At 41.1% G+C, this 22,398-nt stretch overlaps 1 protein-coding gene and 1 long non-coding RNA gene across 2 annotated transcripts in view; one reads left to right on the top strand and one right to left on the bottom strand.

The window, feature by feature from the left end:
* The window catches only part of RIGI (RNA sensor RIG-I), a 71,138-nt gene that overhangs the window by 40,600 nt on the left and 8,140 nt on the right, over nt 1-22,398 (top strand). Inside the window, exons 10-16 of the mRNA XM_007969032.3 lie at nt 1,655-1,759; nt 5,359-5,516; nt 6,502-6,637; nt 9,709-9,857; nt 13,609-13,699; nt 19,076-19,246; nt 20,400-20,551. Of these exons, the coding sequence (XP_007967223.3) occupies nt 1,655-1,759; nt 5,359-5,516; nt 6,502-6,637; nt 9,709-9,857; nt 13,609-13,699; nt 19,076-19,246; nt 20,400-20,551 (962 nt within the window). The remainder of the gene's footprint in view (nt 1-1,654; nt 1,760-5,358; nt 5,517-6,501; nt 6,638-9,708; nt 9,858-13,608; nt 13,700-19,075; nt 19,247-20,399; nt 20,552-22,398) is intronic.
* On the bottom strand, nt 1,753-13,381 carry LOC140712957 (uncharacterized). The gene is made up of 5 exons (XR_012094823.1): nt 12,047-13,381; nt 8,659-8,776; nt 6,562-6,684; nt 3,520-3,583; nt 1,753-1,976 (listed from the first exon to the last, which is right to left on the bottom strand). It is a non-coding gene; the product is annotated as an uncharacterized lncRNA (long non-coding RNA).

Below are 22,398 nucleotides of genomic sequence, written 5' to 3'. Positions count from 1 at the left end.
AGAGAGGGATACAGAAAATATATATGACTTCACCCTTGCTCTCTGAGTAGTACGTGACTGTATGTCTGAGGTAGAACAAATAGACCTGTAATAGGGAGTGGTATAGATAAGGTGCTTTTTGAAGGCTGCTTGTAAGTAAGGAGTTTGATGTACCCAATCCCAACTTTTCAGTGTCACATATGAATTTCTTTATAATCCGGTTCCTCCTGCCCCTCTGAGCTTCATCGCCTTCAAATATTCATAAACCCAACCATGTTGCATTCCTCTGGGCTACTCAATCATGCCGTGTGCTTTCTCTCTCCAACCTTTTGTCTGTGCTTCCTTTGTATGTCACCGCTTTTTTTTTCTTTGCCAAGTTGTGATGGAATATATATGACTACTCTTGCTTTCTTCTTTCTTCTTCCTGTATTTATTCTACAACTCTGACTTCCCTGGAAGAATTAGGTGTTACTTTCCTTGTGTTTTGTGACACTTTGCGTGTACAATTTCTTTTTTTTTTGAGACGGAGTCTCACGCTGTCGCCTAGGCTGGAGTGCAGTGGTGCAATCTCAGCTCACTGCAAGCTCCACCTCCTGGGTTCAAGTGATTCTCCTGCCTCAGTCTCCTGAGTAGCTGGAATTACAAGCATGTACCACCACACCTGGCTAATTTTTTGTATTTTTAGTAGAGACACGGTTTCACCATGTTGGCCAGGCTGGTCTTGAATTCCTGACCTCAAGTGACCCACCCTCCTCGGCCTCCCAAAGTGTTAGGATTACAGGCATGAGCCACCACACCTGGCCACACTTTACATGTACTTCCGTTAGAGAACTGCTATGGTTAGTTAGCCATGTATATTTCTCTCCCTTAAGGTCACAGCCCTGTATGGAGCATGAAGTGTGTTCTTTCAACTGTCTATAATCAAAGCATGGCACATTGCAGGCAATTAATAATTAGGCTGAAATAATACAGTGATAAATGGAGGATCAGTGTGAATACCGCTGGGGGCTGTGGGAGGAGGGAGAATGTCAAAGCACAGAGACAGGGTTAGATTGTGGCACTTGCAGAGACATGAGAGATGCCAGCCTCATCAGAGAAGAGGTAACAGGACAGCCACAGTAAGAAGCCGGTTAGGCCGGGTGCGGTGGCTCACACCTGTAATTCTGGCACTTTGGGAGGCCAAGGCGGGTGGATCACCAGCTCAGGAGTTCGAGACCAACCTGGCCAATATGGTGAAGCCCTGTCTTTACTAAAAATACAAAAATTAGCCAGGCGTAGTGGCGGGTGCCTGTAGTTCCATCTACTTGGGAGGCTGAGGCAGAAGAATCACTTGAACCTGGGAGACGGAGGTTGCAGTGAGCTGAGATCACACCACTGCACTCCAGCCTGGGTGACAGAGTGAGACTCCGTCTCAATCAAAAAAAAAAAAAAAGAAGTTAGTTAGACCTACACCATGAAAGACAGATGTGAGAATCAGTACAAGAAGCAACAGGGAGCCATTGCATTTTGAGCATTTGTTATATCATCTGGACCACCTGCCAGTGAGCCTGGAACCTTAGGTTTTTCAGAGGAAGTATCAAAGGCAGAAAAAGGTTTTAGAGATATCTACTTTGAACTACAGTCTGTCCTTCCTGAAAATATACTCACTCTTTTTTCTTTTTTTTTATGTCTCTAGTTTTCAGGAAAGTGGAATCACGGGTTAGTGACAAATTTAAATGCATCATAGCTCAGCTGATGAGGGACACAGAGAGTCTGGCGAAGAGAATCTGCAAAGACCTCGGTGAGATAAATCTCATATTTTGTGTTCTGTCTACTTGGGAATAGCCATTTATTGTTCACTGTGGTCTTTTTGCATTCTCCTTAGTTCAGACAATGTCAAGAGCATATCCAGAGATTGTCTTCTTGATTATAGGTTATTTGGGAGCCTTATATGTCTTCCTTTATTCTTTCTTTTTTTCCTTTTTAAATCCAAAATAAGTTCATCCAGACACACGCACCTGAAAAATAATCATACTTAAGTCAGTTCATTGCTTTCTCTACCTTCTAAATCAGCTTTCCCTCCTGACTTTCCTGTTTACCTGAATGAAACCCCCATTCCTCTGCTGGCTCAGATTTATACCTAGAGGCAGTCACCTCGCACATTTCCCAGCACTAAAGGAGTGCGACTAGAGACGGGCCAGGGGAAGACAGTGAAGGGCCTGGATTTGAATTTTATCCTAAAAACAATGGGGAAAAAAGTGAAGATTTAAAACTGATTAGTGATGTAATAAAGATACCAGTGAATGAGAAGGACCAAAGAGAGGCAGTGGAGATGGACTGGAGAAGGAAGGAGACACATGTGAGATGCTTCTAACTTGAGTGTTATGACTGAATGGCTAACCGGATTCGGGTGGGGATGAGAAAGGGGAGGGAGGGGCTGATTCCCCCCCAGGCGTCTGGCTTAGGCCCCTGTATGAATGCCAGTGGGTGGTCCTGGTACCAGGACTAGAAGCATTGGCAGGTACAAGGTGAGTTTTGAGTTTGAGATGTTAAATGTGACGTCTGTAAGACACCTCATGGAGTCTTTCCTCTCACACGTATTTTGCTTTTCTCTCCCCTTTTCTTTCACAATTGCTATTATAACTGTTCTAACAGCCTTCTAGCTGATTTTGCCCACCTCCGCTCTCTCTTCCATTCAACCCCTCATGAACTAGTTAGTCTTCATGAATACATTTTATCATGTCCCTGTCCTGCTTAAAAACCCTCTGCCTACAGGATAATCGTCACGCCTCTAACCTGCAGTCTGAGCTCTGCCTGAACAACCAGGTTCTACTTATCTTTCCAATGTTCTACTGCTTCCCTACCTGAATCCTTTTGATTTAGCAATTTCCTGAATGTGTTCATGCATATGATCATTCATTTAGTGCTAAGGAATGTGCTAGGTGATGGGAATACAGCATGAACCCAAAGACACAGCCCCGGGCCTCAGGGCATTTCTAGTCTGATGGTAAGGCCAAAATTAGATAAGTAATAATAATACTAAAGCAGTTGGTGTGGTAGGGATAATAAGGTGTGTTTCAGGCACAGGGAATAGCATATGCAAAGGCCAGGACACTAGAAAGAGTATGGGGACTTCCATTAGTCCTGTAGAATGCTGAAAGGAGAGTGGCCAGAAATGAGATGCAAAAGCAAGCAGAGGCCAGAACATGGGGAGGAACCTGTGAACTGGAGCAGGATTTTGGCTGCAGGAACCCACTAAAAGCTTTTAAGCAGTGGGGTGGAATGGTTTCTCATCTGCAATTTTGCAAACTCCCTCTAACCACTGGGTAGAGAATGGGGTAGAGGGAACAAGGCAAGAGGAAGGGAGACCAGTTTGGAGGTTGTCATATTATCCAGCAGCACAATGATGTGGTTTGAATTGAGGAAGCAGCAAAGGATGGAGAGATGGTGACGTGAGTTTCTGTTTTCTTACTCCTCCCACCTCAGATACCCTGCCTTTTTGCCGGTCCGAATACAGTTAGCTGCTTATTTCTAAATTGCTTAGGCTATTTTTATACCTACCCAGGTTCAATCAGTACCCGTTGGCTCATCATCTTTACTGCTGGCTGCCTCGTTGTAGCTGCAACTTGGAAAGAAGAATGTCAATACTACTTGTTTGGGTAGCCTCCTTTGTTCCTATTATTGAAAATGAGTGAGGGGAAGAATTTAACCCAGAAATATAGCTCTTGCCTGTGACTTTTGTTGTACTGCGCTCTTCACGAGGAGCCCTGGCGAACTGATACCAGAGTAACTCACAGACTCAGCCGCTTGAGAACACAGCCATAGTCTCCTCATCTTTTTATTCCCAGCACCCTGCACAGAGCCTGGACCACAGCAGACGCTCCAGCTGTAAACCAAGCCACTGAGGCTTATCCTAGGAGATGCACACAGACAGATGCATCTGTGATCAGTGTCTTTTGAGGGCCGATTCTGTGCTTGGCCCTGAGAATGCTGCTTTGGAGCCCAAGTCCACAGCAAAGCAGAATATAGAGTGTACTGAGTCCTCAATCTCTTCCTTGATTTTTTTTGTTTTTAAGAGTCTCACTCTGTTGCCAGGCTGGAGTACAGTGATGTAATCTCGGTTCACTGCAACCTCCGCCTCCTGGGTTCAAGCGATTCTTCTGCCTCAGTCTCCCAAGTAGGTGGGACTACAGGTGCGCACCACCACCCCCAGCTAATTTTTGTATTTTTAGTAGAAACAGGGTTTTACCATGTTGGCCAGGATGGTCTCGATCTGTTGACCTCGTGATCCATCCGCCTGGGGCTCCCAAAGTGCTGGGATTACAGGCATGAGCCACCGCGGCTGGCCAATCTCCTGCTTTTATATATCCTCCTCTGATGAAGCTCTTGAGACCTGTTATTTTTACTTTGTCATTTTTAAAGGCAAAGTTGGGTTTTTCATGTCTACTGTTTTATTTCTGGGCTGCTTTGGTTGTCATCTCATAGAGCCAGTAGAGCTTGGGCATGTGACACATGTGGGTTTGAATTCCTGCCCTTTGTCCACGTACTTGCTGTATGACTCCAGGTAAATTACTTACTACTTGGCTTTTCTGAACTTCAGTTTCCCAATATGTGAAATGTAATACGTATCTCATGGGTTGCGAAAATCATATAAAATTATGAATGTAAGGTACTTTGATTCTTGGTACATAGTACTCAAGAAACAATCGAACACACACACACACACACACAGAGACACTGCTTAAAACTCAAGGGAGGGAACAAGGCAAGAGGTAGGGAGAACAGTTTGGAGGTTGTCATATTACCTAGCAGCACAGTGATGTGGTCTGAATGGGGGAAGGAGCAGAAGGGTGGAGAGATGGTAATGGAGTCACATGAGTTTCTATTTTCTTACTCTTCCCACCTCAGGTACCCTGCCTCCACCTTTTCACCAGTCTGAATCCAGTTAAATAGTTTTAACTAGACTACTTAAGACTATTTCATGGAGGAATACCCTGTTTGCAGAGAGTAAGAAAGAAAATTAGGCCGGGTACAGTGGCTCACGCCTGTAATCCCAGCACTTTGGGAGACCAAGGCAGGCAGATCACCTGAGGTCAGGAGTTCAAAAGCAGCCTGACAACATGGTGAAACCCTGTCTCTACTAAAAATATAAAAATTAGCCAGGCTTGGTGGAGCACGCCTGTAGTCTCAGCTGCTTAGCAGGCTGAGGCAGGAGAATCGCTTGAATCCGGGAAGCGGAGGTTGCGGTGAGCCAAGATCGCACCACTGTACTACAGCCTGGGCATCAGAGTGAGGCTCTGCCTCAAGAGAAAAAAAAAAAAAAGAAAATGAAAGGGTGAGGCCTGTTTATAACCTAACTGACCATATGACAGAGTGACAAACTTTTTTTGTTTTTTACAGAAAGCTTTTCTCAAATTCAAAATAGGGAATTTGGAACACAGAAATATGAACAATGGATTGTTACAGTTCAGAAGGCATGCATGGTGTTCCAGATGCCAGACAAAGATGAAGAGAGCAGGATTTGTAAAGCCCTGTTTTTATACACTTCACATTTGCGGGTATGTTCCTCCTTTTAAGAGTCATATTCTGGTCGCAGCACCTACTGGGAGTGGCACCCTGGAAGCCAAGATAACAACTTCTTATCCTGTCTCAAGAGCTTGCTTAGGAACCTTTCCAGAAAGTTCTTATGAAGCAAACTCCAAAAGTTTTCCCATTCAGCAGCATCTCAGTTTACTTTCTGAAATTTCACACTGCAGGCAACAGGACTGAAATAAAGGCTCAGATTCTATGCCTTGCCTCTAGAATTAACTGACATGGTTGGAAAAAATTGGGTGATGATGAGAGAACATTATTCCAGATACAAGACCAGTTCAGTGACAGCCATCTTTAAAGCTCAGCAAGTGGAAAGTTCTGTTGCCATGTCTTGAAGCACACATTTCTTCACCTTTGGTGACTCTCCATGCTCAAAAATCCAGGTTTTCTGGCTAACCAAGAAGTTAAGGAACTACAGCAACAGCTATCACCTCTGCTTATCCAGCCATTGAAAATACATTCAAATGCATTCAATTAGCATGCATTTGTAGAATTTCAGTTAGCTTAGTTGAACATTTGATGGAGGTGGTCAGGGCCATCACTTTGGAAGATGCAATGAGAATGTAGTGATGGCTTCAGATGTAAATAGAAATTAAGTGAAATGTCAGAATTATGAGGCAGGTTGATGTAGAAGTTGATTTACTTTCATTATTGTTTTTTAATTTTGATATGTGTTTTTCATGTAGTTTTTCTTTTCTAAGGTAAAATTCAATAATCCAAAGTGATGATAATTAATGTTACTAGCTAATTGAGATTTTTTTTAAACACTATTGGTTCAAAGATTTTGTTACAGAACTGTTAGAGGCCATTCATTTTTAAAAAGCTAAGCTGGAATAGATTTGAAAAGAAAAGTTTTCTTAAAACTAATTCTTTAAATACAATGAATTGAACTTGAGTACAGTGAATGTGTTGACATTGGAAGCATATTGAGACAGTTTTTACTTTCAACAGAAATATAATGATGCCCTCATTATCAGTGAGCATGCACGAATGAAAGATGCTTTGGATTACCTGAAAGACTTCTTCAGCAATGTCCGAGCAGCAGGATTCGATGAGACTGAGCAAGATCTTACTCAGAGATTTGAAGGTGGGTGGTGTTTTCAGAGGAGGAAGCCACAGTAGCATTCTTGGTGACTGGAATGGCAAAACAAACATGTATTGTATTTAATATACATACACTTGGGGATGCTTAGGGAGTTGTCCTGGATGTAGGAAGATGGAGATGGTAGGACTATTTAGGTTCAATGAAATCTAGTACCTATGGGAAGAGTCTGTTTCTTATACCATTCCCTATTTAGAAGAAGGAAAAACAGGATTTGCAAAGGGTGTTTCCCATACGGTTCACAGACAGTAGCATTCTTTTTGTTTAACGTTCTTTTTTAGTAATTTTATAAAGGTTTAAAAAATATGAAAAAGTATTTTAATGATATTAAAAAGACTATAATTTATATATACTTTTTTTTTTTTTTGAGATGGAGTCTTGCTCTGTTGCCCAGGGTCAAGTACAGTGGCTCAATCATGGCTCACTGCAACCTCTGCCTCCTGGACTCAGGCAATTCTCATGTCTCAGCCTCCCGAGTAGCCAGGAATATAGGTGTGTGCCACCACACCCAGCTAATTTTTGTATTTTTAGTAGAGATGGAGTTTTGCCATCTTGGCCAGATTGGTCTCGAACTCCTGACCTCAAGTGATCCACCCGCCTCTGCCTCCCAAAATGCTGGAATTACAGGCATGAGCCACTGCGCCTGGCCTATATATATTTTTACATCAAGAGGAAACCAAAAGGGCACATAATCTCACCGCTGCATATGATTAAAAAATAGATATTAAACAACAAAAAAAAGCTGCTTCTCCCTGTTTTGAATTCTTTTCCCAAAGGTAATTACTGATAATTTGGGGTTTTTTGGCCTATACCTAAGTACTTACGTACTGGTAAATACTTACTGTATATACTTACTGGTACATACGTGTAACCAGTGCTTTGCTGGTAAATATTTAACAACCCACTAGAGAAAAAAATGTATGCATATATATGTACATAAGCTTATTTTATATATAGAGGAGGTGTGCAACCCACAATTTATAAATAATAATAAAAATAGACTATTCTTTATTATAAAATCCACATAGCCAATTAATTCTCATAGAATGCTTTTGGTGGTTTTTGCAGACTTTTTGTATCCATGGCCAACCAAGGGTTGCAATGACAAAGAAGTATATAGTTTCGTTAATGTTAGAAGATGAAAATGAAACAACAAAGGTGTATGTTGGAACTTCACTCGTTTGCCAATGATGCAAGCAATTTTTTGCTGAATTGTATAATAGTTTTTCAAAAACCGGGAGACTGTTTCTCAATATTTTGTGCTATTCACAATGTAATTGCTAAATTTAATCTGTATTATCATTTTTTGATCATGTTCATAAGTCTAAACTCTCAACATAAATTAAGCATGACATGGTGGCTCACATTTGTCACCGTGGCACTTTGGGAGGCTAAGGTGGGTGGATTACTTGAGCCCAGGAGCTGGAGATCAGTCTGGGCAGAATGGCGAAACCCCATCTCTACAAAAAATACAAAAATTAGCTGAGCATGGTGGTATGCTCCTGTGGTCCCAGCTACTTGGGAGGCTGAGGTGGGAGGATCACCTGAGCCTGGAAGGCAGAGGTTGCAGTGAGCTGAGATTGCACCACTGGACCCCAGCTTGGGTGATAGACTGAGTCCTTGTCTCAATTGATCAATCAAGCACTGATTTTTTGTGTTTTCTTGATTTCCATGGTATAACTGCTTCCACTGTAGTGAATTCCAGGCTACCAACAAGATGTCATTGAACTAGTGTTAAAAAGAGATGAGCAGCACATCATTCTATAGTATTTCTACCGTAGAGATACAATAGATGTAATTAACCTCAAAAGCATAGATAATTGAAAAAAGTAATAAAATTTAACAATTGGCCAGGCATAGTGGCTCACACCTGTAGTGCCAGCACTTTGGGAGGCTGAGATGGGTGGGCCATCTGAGGTCAGGAGTTCAAGACCAGCCTGACCAACATGGTGAAACCCCATCTTTACTAAAAATACAAAATATTAGCCAGATGTGGTGGCACATACCTGTAATCGCAGTTACTTGAGAGGCTGAGGCCGGAGAATCGCTTGAACTCAGAAGGCAGAGGTTGCAGTGAGCCAAGTCGTGCCACTGCACTCCAGCCCGAGTGACAGGAGACTCCATCTCAAGAAAAACAAACAAACAAACAAAAACAATAAAAGAGAAACCACAATTGATTCCCATAGTCCCATAGTCTGGTATGATCTGGCTATAACACACCCCTGTTTTATAACTATATGTATTTTTTTTTCTTTTTTCTTTTTTTTGAGACAGTATCATTCTCTTTCCCAGGCTGGAATGCAGTGGTGAGATCTTGGCTCACTGTAACCCCTGCTTCCCAGGTTCAAGTGTTTCTCCTGCTTTATCCTCCTGAGGAGCTGGGATTATAGGCGCCCGCCAGCATGCCCAGCTAGTTTTTGTATTTTAAGTAGAGACGGGGTTTCACCATGTTGACCAGTCTAGTCTTGAACCCCTGAGGCTGATCCACCCATCTCAACCTCCCAAAGTGCTGCAATTACAGGTGTGAGCCACCCCACCCAGCCTAACTATATTTTTAAAGATGGTACCATACTGAACATAGTGTCCTTACCTTGATTTTTTTTTAACCTTAAAATATTTTGGTATCATATATATCATGTACATAACTCCCTTATTAATTTTCACAGCCACATTTTATTAATATTAGATGCATAGCCCATGATCTATTGAACTGTTTTCCTATTGTTGGGCACTTAGGTTTTCTGTTTTTCTTTTATACCTTAAACAGTGGTACAGTGAAATCCTTGGAGACCTCTTCCATAATTTTCTAAATATAACTGTGTCTCAAACTTCTTAGATGTAGAATTATTGGATCGAAGGATGTGTGTGTATTATGTTTTCATAGATATTGCCAAATTACCTCTTAAAAGGTTGTACCAACTTAAATCAGTAGTTATTACTCAAAACATTCTGGTCAAAGATGTAGAGATTAACTGTTTGAACGATAGCTAAAGGTCACAGTGTGTTCTAAATTTTTAGAATTTATTAGCCATTTATAAAATGTTTCCCATTTGCAGAAAAGCTGCAGGAACTAGAAAGTGTTTCCAGGGATCCCAGCAATGAGAACCCTAAACTTGAAGACCTCTGCTTCATCTTACAAGAAGAGTACCACTTAAACCCAGAGACAATCACAATTCTCTTTGTGAAAACCAGAGCACTTGTGGATGTAAGCTTTTTTTCTCCTTGTAGATAACAAATGGACTCAGCACTGTTCATTGAAAAGATTGGGCTGGGTATAGTGGCTCATGCCTGTAATCCCAGAAGTCTGAGAAGTTGAGGCAGGAGAATTGCTTGGGCCAAGAGTTCAAGACCAGCCTGGGCAACATAGTGAGACCTCATCTCTTAAAAAAGAAAAATTAGCTGGTGGTGTGCACCTGTAGTTCCAGTTACTTAGGAGGCTAAGGTTCGAGAATTGCTTGAGGCTGCAGTGATCATGACAGTGTACTCCCACACTCCAGCCCGAGCAACAGAAGTAGAACCTGTGTCAAAGAAAAAAAAAAAGCTATTTTCTCTCTATGGTCAGGAAACCATATATGTGTATGTGTGGGTCTGTTTTGGGGTTCTCTATTCTGTTCTGAATATATGTTTATCCTTACACTAATACTCCTCACTGTGTTTTTTGTTTGTTTGTTTGTTTCACTTAGAGACGGTCTCACTCTGTCACCTAGGCTGGAATGCAATGGCACAATTATGGCTCTCTGCACCCTTAACCTCTCAAACTCAAGCGATTCTCCCACCTCAGCCCCCTCTCCCACCATGCCTGGGACTATAGTCATGTGCCACCATGCCCAGCTAATTTATTTATTCATTTTTGTAGGGATGGGGTCTTGCTATGTTGCCTAGACTGGTCTTGAATTCCTGGCCTCACATAATCCTCCCACGTTGGCCTCCCAAAGTTTTGGAACCTGGCTTTGTGCTGTCACTATGTTAATCACTCTAATTATAAGTATTGATACTTGTAGAGCAAGCATTTCTTCCTTTCTTTACTTTTTAAATTTTAGTCATTTTATGGGTAGGTAATGATACCTCACTACAGTTTTAATTTGCATTTCACTAATGAGTAATATGGCTGAACATCTTTCTTCTGCTTATTAGCCATCTGTATCTGCCTTGGTGAGGTGTCTGTTCAGATCTTCTGGTTTGAAAAGATTGGTTTATCATCTGATTGAGTTTTTGAGAATTCTTTCTATAGTCTGACAAAAAAGTCCTCTGTCAGAAATGTGATTTGCAAATATTTTCTTCTGGTCTGTGGCTTGTCTGCTTATTCTCTTGACAGTATCTTTTGCAGATTGAAAGTTTTGAGTTTTGACAAAGTTCAGTATATCAGTTTTTTCTTTTATGGGTTTTTGCCTATGGTGGTATTATCTCTAAAAATCCTTTGCTTACCTAAGGTCACAAAGATTTTCACTATGTCGTCATCTGGAAGTGTTACAGCTTTACATTTTACATTTAGGTCTGCAGTCAATTTTAAATTAATTTTATATAAGGCATGAGGTATTGGTTGAGATGCTTTTTTTTTTTTTCTTTTTGTATGTGGACATTCAGTTGTTCCAGTTCTGTATGTTGACAAGACTATCCTTTCTTCATTGAATTGCCTTTGTAACTTCTGAAAACATCAGTTGACTATATTTGCATGGATCTGTTTCTGGATTCTCTATTTTGTTTATTGATCCATACATATACCTCTTCACCCATTCCACGCTGTCTTGATTACTGTAGCTTGATAGTAAGTCTTGAAATGGGGTGATGTGAGTCCTCCAATTTTTTTTTTAAAGGTTGTTTTTAGCTATGTTCCTTTGCCTTTCTATATACATTTTTGAGGCAACTTGTCCACATCTATGAAAAAGTCTGCTGGGATTTTATTGAATCTGAACATAAAATTGAGGCTGGGCATGGTGGCTTACACCTCTAATCCCACCACTTTGGGAGGCTGAGGCGGGCGGATCACTTAAGTCAGGAGTTTGACATCAGCCTGGCCAACATGGTGAAACCCTGTCTCTACTAAAAATACAAAAATTAGCCTAGCGTGGTGGCTTGCCCCTGTAATCATAGATACCTGGGAGACTGAGGCAGCAGAATCACTTGAACCTGGGAGGCGAAGGCTGTGGTGAGCTGAAATTGCACCACTGCACTCCAGCCCGGGTGACAGAGTGAGACTTGGTCTTGAAAAAATAAAATATTTTTTAAAATACATAAAGATAAAATTGGGGGAGAAATGACATCTTGACAATATTGAGTGTTCTAATCCATGACCATAGTATATCTCTTTCTTTATATGGCTTCCATATTAGTTATATAATGCTGAGGAACAGTTACCCCAAAACTGAGTGTCTGGAAACAAGAAACATCTATTACCTTACAATATCTATGAGCCATGAATCTGGAAACAATTTAACTGGGTGTTTCTGGCTGAAGATCTCTCATGAGGCTGTAGTGAAGGTGCTGGCCATGGCTTGACTCAAGGCTTGACTGGGGGAGGTTAACTTCCAAACTCCTCTCATATGGCTGTTGGCTGAAGAGCCTCTGAGTTCACTCATGTGGGCCTCTCCACAGGTCCACCTCACAGACCAGCAGATGGCTTCCCCTAGAGAGAGTGATCCCAGAGATTGAGATAGAGGGTATCTAATTTGGAAGCCACAGTCATAACTTCATCTTGGAAATGATGCCACATTGCATCTGTTGTATTTTATTCATTAGAAGCAAGTCAGTAAGTCCCCTTCACACTCAGGGAAGGGGATTACACAAGGATCTGAATACAGAAGGTGGAGATCATTGAGGGCTACCTTAAAGGTAGACTAACCAGATGTTCTTTGGTTTCTTTTATTAGTGTTTTGTCATTTTCAGCAGATTCTGCACATATTTTGTTAGCCTTATACCTAGGTATTAATTTTTTGATGCTATTTTAAATGGTACTTTAAAAACTTTTTTTTTTTTTTTTGAGACAGGGTCTCACTCTCATTGCCCAGGCTGGAGTACACTAGTGTGATCACAGCTCACTGTAGCCTCAACTTCTCTGGCTTAGGTGGTTCTCCCATCTCAGCCTCCCCAGTAGCTGGGACTGCAGGTGTATACCACCATACCCAGCTAATTTTTATTTTTATTTATTTATTTAATTTTGAGATGGAGTCTCGCTCTGTCACCCAGGTTGGAGTGCAGTGGCACAACCTCGGCTCACTGCAACCTACACCTCCCGGGTTCAAGTGATTCTCTTGCCTCAGCTTCCTGAGTAGCTGAGACCATAGGCGTGTGCCACCATGCCCAGCTAATTTTTGTATTTTTAGTAGAGACAGGCTTTTGCCATGTTGCCCAGGTTGGTCTTGAATTCCTGACCTCATGATCCACCCACCTCAGCCTCCCAAAGTGCTGGGATTACAGGCATGAGCTACCGCACCTGGCCATCTCTAAGACATTTTTAAGAGAAAAAACAAAAGTTCAAAATAGTGGGTATGTAGAATAAGTGAGTTTAGCGTGATTGCAGGACATGAGATCAATATACATAATTCAACTGTATTTCTACATACTAGCAACAAACCATTGGAATTTCAAAAGTTTTTAAGTACTGGACACAGTGGCTCACACTTATAATCCCAGCATTTTGGGAGGCCGAGGCAAGAGAGTCACTTGAGCCCAGGAGTTCACTTGAGCCCAGGCGATAGACCAAGATTCCATCTCAAAAAAAAAAAAAAAAAAAAAAAAGTCTTAGAGATTAAACCATATCAGGTCACAGAGATCTATGCCATTTTAGTTAATTATTACAAAGAGTTCAATTCCAAAATGCTTTTTTCCTCAGGTTTGTCAGTCTGAAAACTGTACATATACTAACTTTAAATTTTTTTCTTTTTGCATGTATTTCATTATTGAATTAGTACAGATGATTTATAAGGAGTGTCCAACTGATAATTGCTTTTCATTTTCAGGCTTTAAAAAATTGGATTGAAGGAAATCCTAAACTCAGTTTTCTAAAACCTGGCATATTGACTGGACGTGGCAAAACAAATCAGAACACAGGTATTTATATATATGAATTAGATTTAGGGATTATGCATTTAAGAATATGTGTGTGTGTGTGTGTGTGTGTATTTCAAATTCTGTTTTAATATATTTCAATATTAAATATTGAATATTTAATAAATATAAATTTTAATATATATTTAATATATATTTTAAATTCTGTTTTAATGTTTGTATCAGTCAAGGTTTAACCAGAGAAGCAGGAGCAGTAGGTGATTATACATATATATGAGAGGCATGTGTTTCCCATATGCACACATACAGAGATTTCTTGCAAGGAATTATTTTACACAATTGGGCTGGCAAAGCAAGTCTGAAGTGTGTAGGGCAGGTAGTCAGGAAGGGACTATCAGGAACAGACTGGAACCCCACAGGCATGAGCTGTCTGGAGTCTCTGAGCTCGGAGAAGGCCTAAGCTGTCTTTTAAAAGGCTCACCTGATTAGGCCAGGCCCAGCTAGAATGAACTCTCTTTCTATTTGACTTAAAGTCAACTGATTAGGGACTTGAATCACATCCGTAAAATCTCTTCAGAGCTGTAGCTAGATGAATTCCTGGGAACTGTTGTTTGGCCTAGCCAAGTTAATGCATCAAAAAGCCATCACAATGCTCAAATGCCAAAAACCACTCCAGTCTCTTTCCTTGTAGACATTGCCTCCTCTTATATGTCCTACAGACAAAGCCAGGGATGTTTTTTAAGTCATGCTTGAGTGCATTATTATCCTGCTCAAATTTTCAACCAATAGATTAAGATTAACTGGAAATAGAAATGTTCTGTTTCTGTTTTATTGTTATTCTTTAAGCAGTAGATATGCATAGCTTTCGTGTGTATTATGTATTTTACAATTTTAAAAAGTCCAAGCAGACAATTCTGAAATCCAGCTAGAGTGATCAAATGATAAAAGGCTGCCTATGTTATTATCTGGGAGGATCCTAGGTGGCCTGCCCTCATCCTGACCACCTCACAGCTGTGCCCCCCACCCCTCAGTGACTGGCGCTGACAAGTCTTCCTATTTAGTGTTGTTTATAATAAGCACCCTCCCATGCCCACCCTGTCAGTCCCCAGTTATCACCCTCGCACTTTCCCTTCATGTGATTTTTAAATATCACAAATATGAAAAGTAGATTCGGGTCTTAAAAAGTGGCTCACCAGGCCAGGCACGGTGGCTCACACCTGTAATCCCAGCACTTTTGGGAGGCTGAGGCGGGCAGATCACGAGGTCAGGATATCAAGACCATCCTGGCTAACACAGTGAAACCCTGTCTCTACTAAAAAAAATAAAAAAAAATTAGCTGGGGCTGGTGGTGGGCACCTGTAGTCCCAGCTACTTGGGAGGCTGAGGCAGGAGAATGGCATGAACCCAGGAGGCAGAGCTTGCAGCGAGCCGAGATCGCGCCACTGCACTCCAGCCTGGGCCACAGAGAGAGACTCTGTCTCAAAAAAAAAAAAAAAAAAAAAAAAAGGTGGCTCACCAAATGAAGTCTAACACCATATTCTTGTGGTTGGGATTCAAAGTTCTCTGCGATCTGACTCCAACATGAGTCCTACTTGATTTTCAAACTTTGTTGTTTCTCCACACATAGACACTCAGGAAATATTTTCTTATTGGTTTGTTCATTTATTCATCCATTCATTCAACAACATTTATTTATAACTTATGCTGTGCCAGACATTGTGCTTCTCGCATGTAGCCTTCCCCAACCTCCAAAATCTGGTAGAGATCTCCTTCCACATTCCTATAGCATCCTTTCTGTGCTCATCACACTCAATTATAGCTTCCTATTTACATTTTTCTTCCACAAAATATGAGCTCCTTGTGGATAAAAATGGACCTTTTAATCATTATTTTTATCTGACAAGCCATAATTACTGAATAAATGTTTGAGTGAATAGATGAATAAATTAAGAAATTAATCACATATGATGTTTGTTCCAGAGATGCTCATTGTTTAGTAGATGATGGTAAAAATAAATTGTTTTGGCTGTAAAAAAAATATATCTCAAGATTTGGGCTGGAAATACATTAGGAAAAAATTGGAACTTTTATTTATTTTATTTTTGAGACAGAGTCTTGCTCTGTTTTCCAGGCTAGAGTGCAGTGGCACAAACTCAGCTCACTGCAACCTTCCAGTTTCAAGCGATTCTCATGCCTCGGCCTCCCAAGTAGCTGGGATTACAGGTGCATGCCGCCATGGCCAGCTAATTTTTGTATTTTTAGTAGGGAAAGGATTTCACCATGTCGGCCAGGCTGGTCTTGAACTCCTGGCCTCAAGTAATCTGCCACCTTCGCCTCCCAAAATGCTGGGATTACAGGTGTGAAACACCGTGCCTAGCCAGTTGGAGCTTTTATAAATTCTGTTAACTGTGAGGTGGAGAACACTGAAGTATTTTCTTGACTCAGTTTATCAGTGTGAACTCCATAGCTTTTATCGAATGGGTTAAACTTGATTTACCAGGTAATTAAGACAATTTTAGCTGAATTTGTTTCTGGTCTGATCCTCTTCCTTGCACAGTTAAGCTAGAAGAATTGTGAACAGCTTTTTTACAAAAAGCTGCATGTAAATAAGCAAAAGTTCAGTTTGCTAAATTTGTATATTTCCAAATTTCCATTTCTTAATTTCCTGTTTTGTGAAGAAGCAGGTTATGTAACATCTTCATGACTTACTTTCTTCATCTGTCAAATGGAAAAATAAGAGTACCTAGCTGAGAGGGTTAATGTCATTAGCAAAATCTGGCTCACTGCCTGCTTATGAATGACTCTTAAGCTAAGAATGATTTTTGTTTGAAAAGGAATATTTTATGACATGTGAAAGGCTTGTGCAATTCACATTTCATTGTCTATAAAATAATCTTTGGGGGGAACACAGTCATGACCATTCATGTATGTGTTGTCTGTGTCTGCTTTCACACTATAATGGCAGTGTTGAGTAGCTGAGACAGCATGGCCCGCAAAGCCTAAAGTATTTACTATATATCTAGCCCTTTATGGAAAAAGTTTGCCAACTCCTGGTTTAGAACAATGCCTGGCATATGGTGAGTGCTCAATATATGTTAAATGTTAGCTATTATTCACATCCAGAACTTTTATGTAATGGTCCACAATGTTCATCATTTGTTTGGTTTTGGTTTTACTGAGAATACATGGATTCAAAAATAACCGAAAGCATGTATCTTTAAAAAAAGTATTCTGGATAAAGCAAGCTCAAAAGTAAAATCAAAATAATGTTTAGAGATTGATTTTTAAGCACCTTTCTAAAAATAAAGCTGCCTGCATTTGAATTTTCATGACTTTGAATGGTAAATAATTCAAAAATCACAAGGGATCTTTTTCCACAAACTCTGAGTCCACTGCCAGCTAGGTAATGAAAAGTAATACACATTACCTTCCTCTATCTGCCTGAGGTGGGTCCGCCCTGTGAGCAGTGAGTGGAGATCAGGTGATTCTACTAATAGACAAACGTAGATGTCTTTAGGATCCACACAGTTTGAAGTGTGCATATTATTTGAGCCACCATTTTGGGTGTCCGCCATGATCACACAAACTGGGTAATTATCACATCCGAACTTCACACCGTATTCAGACAATTTAAATTTAGCCTCCACTATCATAGGATATTAGAAGGCAGTATGTGGTTGTTTTAGTCAAGATGCTTTCTTTTCCCCAATTAACAGAAACCCACTTAGGCTAGTCTAAGCACAAGGGGGTGTGGCTGCTACAGGGATAATTGGGTCTACCATAGAACCCACAGTCCGGAAGTGCACTCGGACTTTGTGGACAATTGCAACTGGGACTGGCAATTTTCTGAATCCTGCACATCTGCTTCATAGTTTCCTTTTACAGATTGCTCTCTCTGCTTCTCCATTCATGACTGCCCCACACCTTCCTACTTTACTACCTGTCTCCAAATCCCAATTTCAGATTCCAAGAGGGAAGAATTGCATTGGCCCAACATAGTTCAAATGTTTATTTCAGTCCAGTAGCTGCAGCCAGGAACAGGCTGTGTGTAAATCAGGGTAATCTGATTGCTTTAACAGACAACCCCCATGATCTCAGGGGCATGGCAAAATAAAAGTTATACCTCACACTCACAGGTGTAGGTAGGTAGGGGTGGGGGTTCTGCTCACTTATGCTCCCAAGTATAGATAGGTAGGGGTGGGGGCTCTGCTCCATCCTCTTCCACTTATTGTAGGGACCCAGGCTCTTTCCTTGTTATGGCTCTGTCATCACAGGGGGTCTCCAAGTCCTCTACTGTGACCTTATCATCCATTGATGAGAAATAACAAGAACATGGACAATTTTTAGGGGTCTGGTTTGGAAGATACACACATGACCTCTGTCTACATGCCATTAGTGACAGGTTAGATTGGGAAGTATAATTCAGCTGTGTGCCCCCAGCAGGAGAAAGAAACAGGATTGGTGAGCAGACAGCATTGCCTCTTTCATAGAGAAACATAATACAACTGTATTGTGGGTGGGTGTGGCAGAAAATGATTTAGTTTGTGTATGGGTAGGCCGACACTCCAACAGTGCACACTGTTAGGGTCTTAAACTGAAGTTCAAGGCCCAACACTGCTGATAGCTAGCTTGTCAGCTTACCTTACTTCTGGAACCTCAAGCCCCTTCATTTGTGTCTTTATTTTTTGAGATAGCCTCATTCTGTTGCCCAGGCTGGAGTGTAGTGGCGCCATCATGGCTCACTGCAGCCTCAACTTCCCTGGCTCAGGTGATTCTCTTACCTAAGCCTCCTGAGTAGCTGGGACTACAGGTGTGTGCCACCATGCCCAGCTAATTCTTAAATTTTTTTGTAGAGATGGGTTCTCCCTGTGTTAACCAGGCTGATTTCAAACTCCTAGGCTCAAGTGATTCACCTGCCTTGGCCTCCCAAAGTGTTATGACTACAGGTGTGAGCCATGCCTGGCACGGCCCTCATTTGTTAAGGGGAATCGGAACATTTACCCGTTGACCTATAGGGCTTTATAATGATATCACTCTGGTGAGAAGACGTGAAAATGTTTTGTCAGCTATAAATTCTTACACACATATAAAGGTGTTACAATTAGCTGTTGATATTTCTGCAAACAAGTGTGTTTCTTGGATAATATGGCTAAAGCCATACAACCAATAAGTCCCCCAGAGCTGGGATTTGAACTCAGTTTTGTGGCAGAGTCTAAGCGTTAGATGCCACCCTAAATGTCCCTTCTGAAACAGCCATAGAAACAGACCCCACTGCCTAGGTGTGTTGTGAGATCATGGATATAAAGTACTTATCACAGTACTTGGCATGTAATAAGCATTCCATAATTAGTAACTGTTTTTTCAAGGGGGAAGTTGCCTCTTTGGTGAGTTGTATAATGCCCTCTTACTCTGACACAGGAATGACCCTCCCAGCACAGAAGTGTATATTGGATGCATTCAAAGTTAATGGAGATCACAATATTCTGATTGCCACCTCAGTTGCTGATGAAGGCATTGACATTGCACAGTGCAATCTTGTCATCCTGTATGAGTATGTGGGCAATGTCATCAAAATGATCCAAACCAGAGGTAAGAGAAGCTTCGAGACCATTCCTACATGGATTCTGTTTTGACTGATTTGTAAGTGTATGTGTCATTCTGGCCTTTCTCTTTACTGAGCCATGGTTGAGTATGTAAACAATGGCACAGTGCACTTTGGTATCATTGGCCTTCGAGGTGGCTACAGTTTTGTTCACTAACATAAACTCTACTTTGATTCTTACAATGATGCTGCTCACTTGCCTGGCATTGACTGATATATTTATGGAAGAATAATTCCAACTTGGATTGAAGCTTTGCCAGTCAACCTGTAGACCTTTCATGGTGGTGCTGGTGGGCTGAAGGGCCTCCTGTATTGAAGAAGGGATACTCCACAGTTCTTCTGCCCCACCTGGACTAGACTAGTCTCCTAACTAGTCCTCCCTCCTTTTTCCTTTTCTTCTTCCAATTTCCATAAGTACAGCTATCATATTACTTTTCCTGAAAAACAGCTGTGATCATGTCACTTCCTTGTATTGAAATGCCAGTGGTTCCCCAATTTACTTGATGCTAAAGTTTCCAAAATCCAGCACCCATTTCTTTCCAACGTTATTATCCATTCTTCCCTTTTGTTCATTATCCACTTCCGCCAGCCTGACTTCCTCATTTATTGCTTGTTGAAGGAACTGCTCAGGTACTGCTACTCTTCATTTTACCTCTTCCCCTGCCTCCATATCATCTGACCCTAATCCTCCCAGCTGGTAAAAATCTCTCTTTGGAATATATAAAGCCTATAACCCTTTATATCTATCTTTGTAATAACACTTAAAATTTTCCACCTATGTTTTGCTGGTTATGAAGAGATCTTATTTCCTCATTGTCTAGAAGGTTCTTGAAGGAGGGCCTGTTTATTGCTCATCTTAGAGCCATCACAGTGTCATATTGGGGGTTCATGTAGATAGGTCTTGCTCTGTCACCCAGGTTAGAGTGCAGTGGTGTAATTCTAGCTCACTGCAACTTCAAACTCCTGGGTTCAAGCAGTGCTGCCTCATGAGTTCACTCTTTAACAGCTCAACTTTCCTGGGAAGTGGGATTCAGTGAACCAAAGTTGAATTTTAGGACTACCTCTATCTGTTTACCTATTTGCAGATTATATCAGAGCTTTAAGTCAAAAACACCAACTAAAATATTTATTTTCTGATAGGCAGAGGAAGAGCAAGAGGTAGCAAGTGCTTCCTTCTGACTAGTAATGCTGGTGTAATTGAAAAAGAACAAATAAACATGTACAAAGAAAAAATGATGAATGACTCTATTTTACGCCTTCAGACATGGGATGAAGCAGTATTTAGGGAAAAGGTAAGTCTATGTTATTCTTTCAGCATCTGACTATAAATAACTATCAGGGAAGGTGAGGATGGCTGGTACCTTTTATCATATTGCTTAGAGTGTTACAACAAAAAGTTTATACTTAGCGAATATTAACTTCATTCTGTTTTTAAGTGTCAATTAGGTTAGATTATATTTAATAGTGCTAATAACTGAAGTTATGTTTTCAGATCTAAAAGGCACATTGAGCTAGCATTTCTCTAGTTGACAATTCATCTCAAGGACTATATCCTAATACTGAAAACAACAGCTCTTCTTAGTCTCTTCCTTAAATCTCTCTCTCTCTCCAATGAGTCCTCAGAGAAAAGCTCCTAGGTCATGATGCAGGTATTGGAATGTCTTTTTATAGCTGTGGACAATCATATATACCCTGGAGTGGCATACCTATTCAGATCAACCTCTTAGTGTAATGACCTTCATTCCATTGTAATTTCCGTAACACAGAAGCATGAAATCAGATTGGAGAAAGTCAAGAAACACATACCTACACTTTCTCCAGACCCATTGCAGAGATTTACATAGGCTCAGAATCTCTGGAAGCATGGTCACTGCAGGGCTAGGGGAGAGCTTTAACACTAGAATCCATGGTTCAAATCCCAGTTCTGTCACTTGCAAGATGTGTGACCTCAGGCAGTTGCTCTGTCTTTTAAATAATCGATCTCCTCGTGTAAAAAGCGGGGGACATAATAGTATTTAATTCCCAGGGTGGTCATGAGGATAAATGAGATGTATGCATTGTATCTCTTAGTGCCTGGCATAAAATACATGCCCAAGAAATGAGAGCTGTTATTGGATAGACGTGTGAGACATAGTTTAACTTCATGAAGATGAACCTTACAGTTTAATAGACCAACTCCATAGTGTCTATAATTTTAAAAAGTCATAATCTCTGTGCTCCAAAAAGTATTGACAATCAGTTATCGAAAGCAGATTAACACTTTAGGACACAAATCACAACTTTGTCAGTGTTTACTAATCTAAAAAACATTTTTCTTCCTAAAGCTGGGAGATTAAGTTATCTAGAACCATGTCTTCCACATTTTCAGTGAGGAGAATTGCAGGGAAATTATGTAGTTCCTCCCTTAGTTTTACTGGGGATGGGATTCTCTTTTCACTGAGCCACCTTTCCATTTTGTAAAATATATTGCCAAAACATGTTTTAAAACCACGAGTTTTAATAACCATGGCATAATTTTTATCTCTTCTCCTAGGTGACAGGCTACTTAGACTCATGTGACAGAAGCAATAGAGTAAAAGTCTGTTGAGGAAGAGAGAGGCTAGACCAGATGTAGGCATTCTTTTGTAGCCAGCACACCAGGATAAGGAGTGGGGTGAGGAGGAAATGGGTTACATATCTGTTGAATAAAGCTGTGTAATAGCATTTGGGGTTCCCCTAACACCTACAGATAGATAGGCAGAGATGGTAGGGAACAAGAAGCCCTATAACCAGTGTAGCTGGGAGTTACTGGCAGCCGGGAGGACTGAGTTGTGTTGGTATCCCTGTCCTATAATACATGACCAGGCCCAGCTGCCCTGTTCAAAGGGGAAGGATTTGCTTTCAAAGGCTTAGTAAAGGCCGGGCGCGGTGGCTCACGCCTGTAATCCCAGCACTTTGGGAGCCCAAGGCGGGTGGACTACGAGGTCAGGAGATTGAGACCACGGTGAAACCCCGTCTCTAGTAAAAATACAAAAAACTAGCCAGGTGCGGTGGTGGGCACCTGTAGTCCCAGCTACTTGGGAGGCTGAGGCAGGAGAATGGCGTGAACCAGGGAGGCGGAGCTTGCAGTGAGCTGAGATCACACCACTGCACTCCAGCC

Source organism: Chlorocebus sabaeus, chromosome 12, assembly GCF_047675955.1.
Source record: "Chlorocebus sabaeus isolate Y175 chromosome 12, mChlSab1.0.hap1, whole genome shotgun sequence".
NCBI lineage: Eukaryota > Metazoa > Chordata > Mammalia > Primates > Cercopithecidae > Chlorocebus > Chlorocebus sabaeus.
This window is presented reverse-complemented; position numbering and strand designations above follow the sequence as displayed.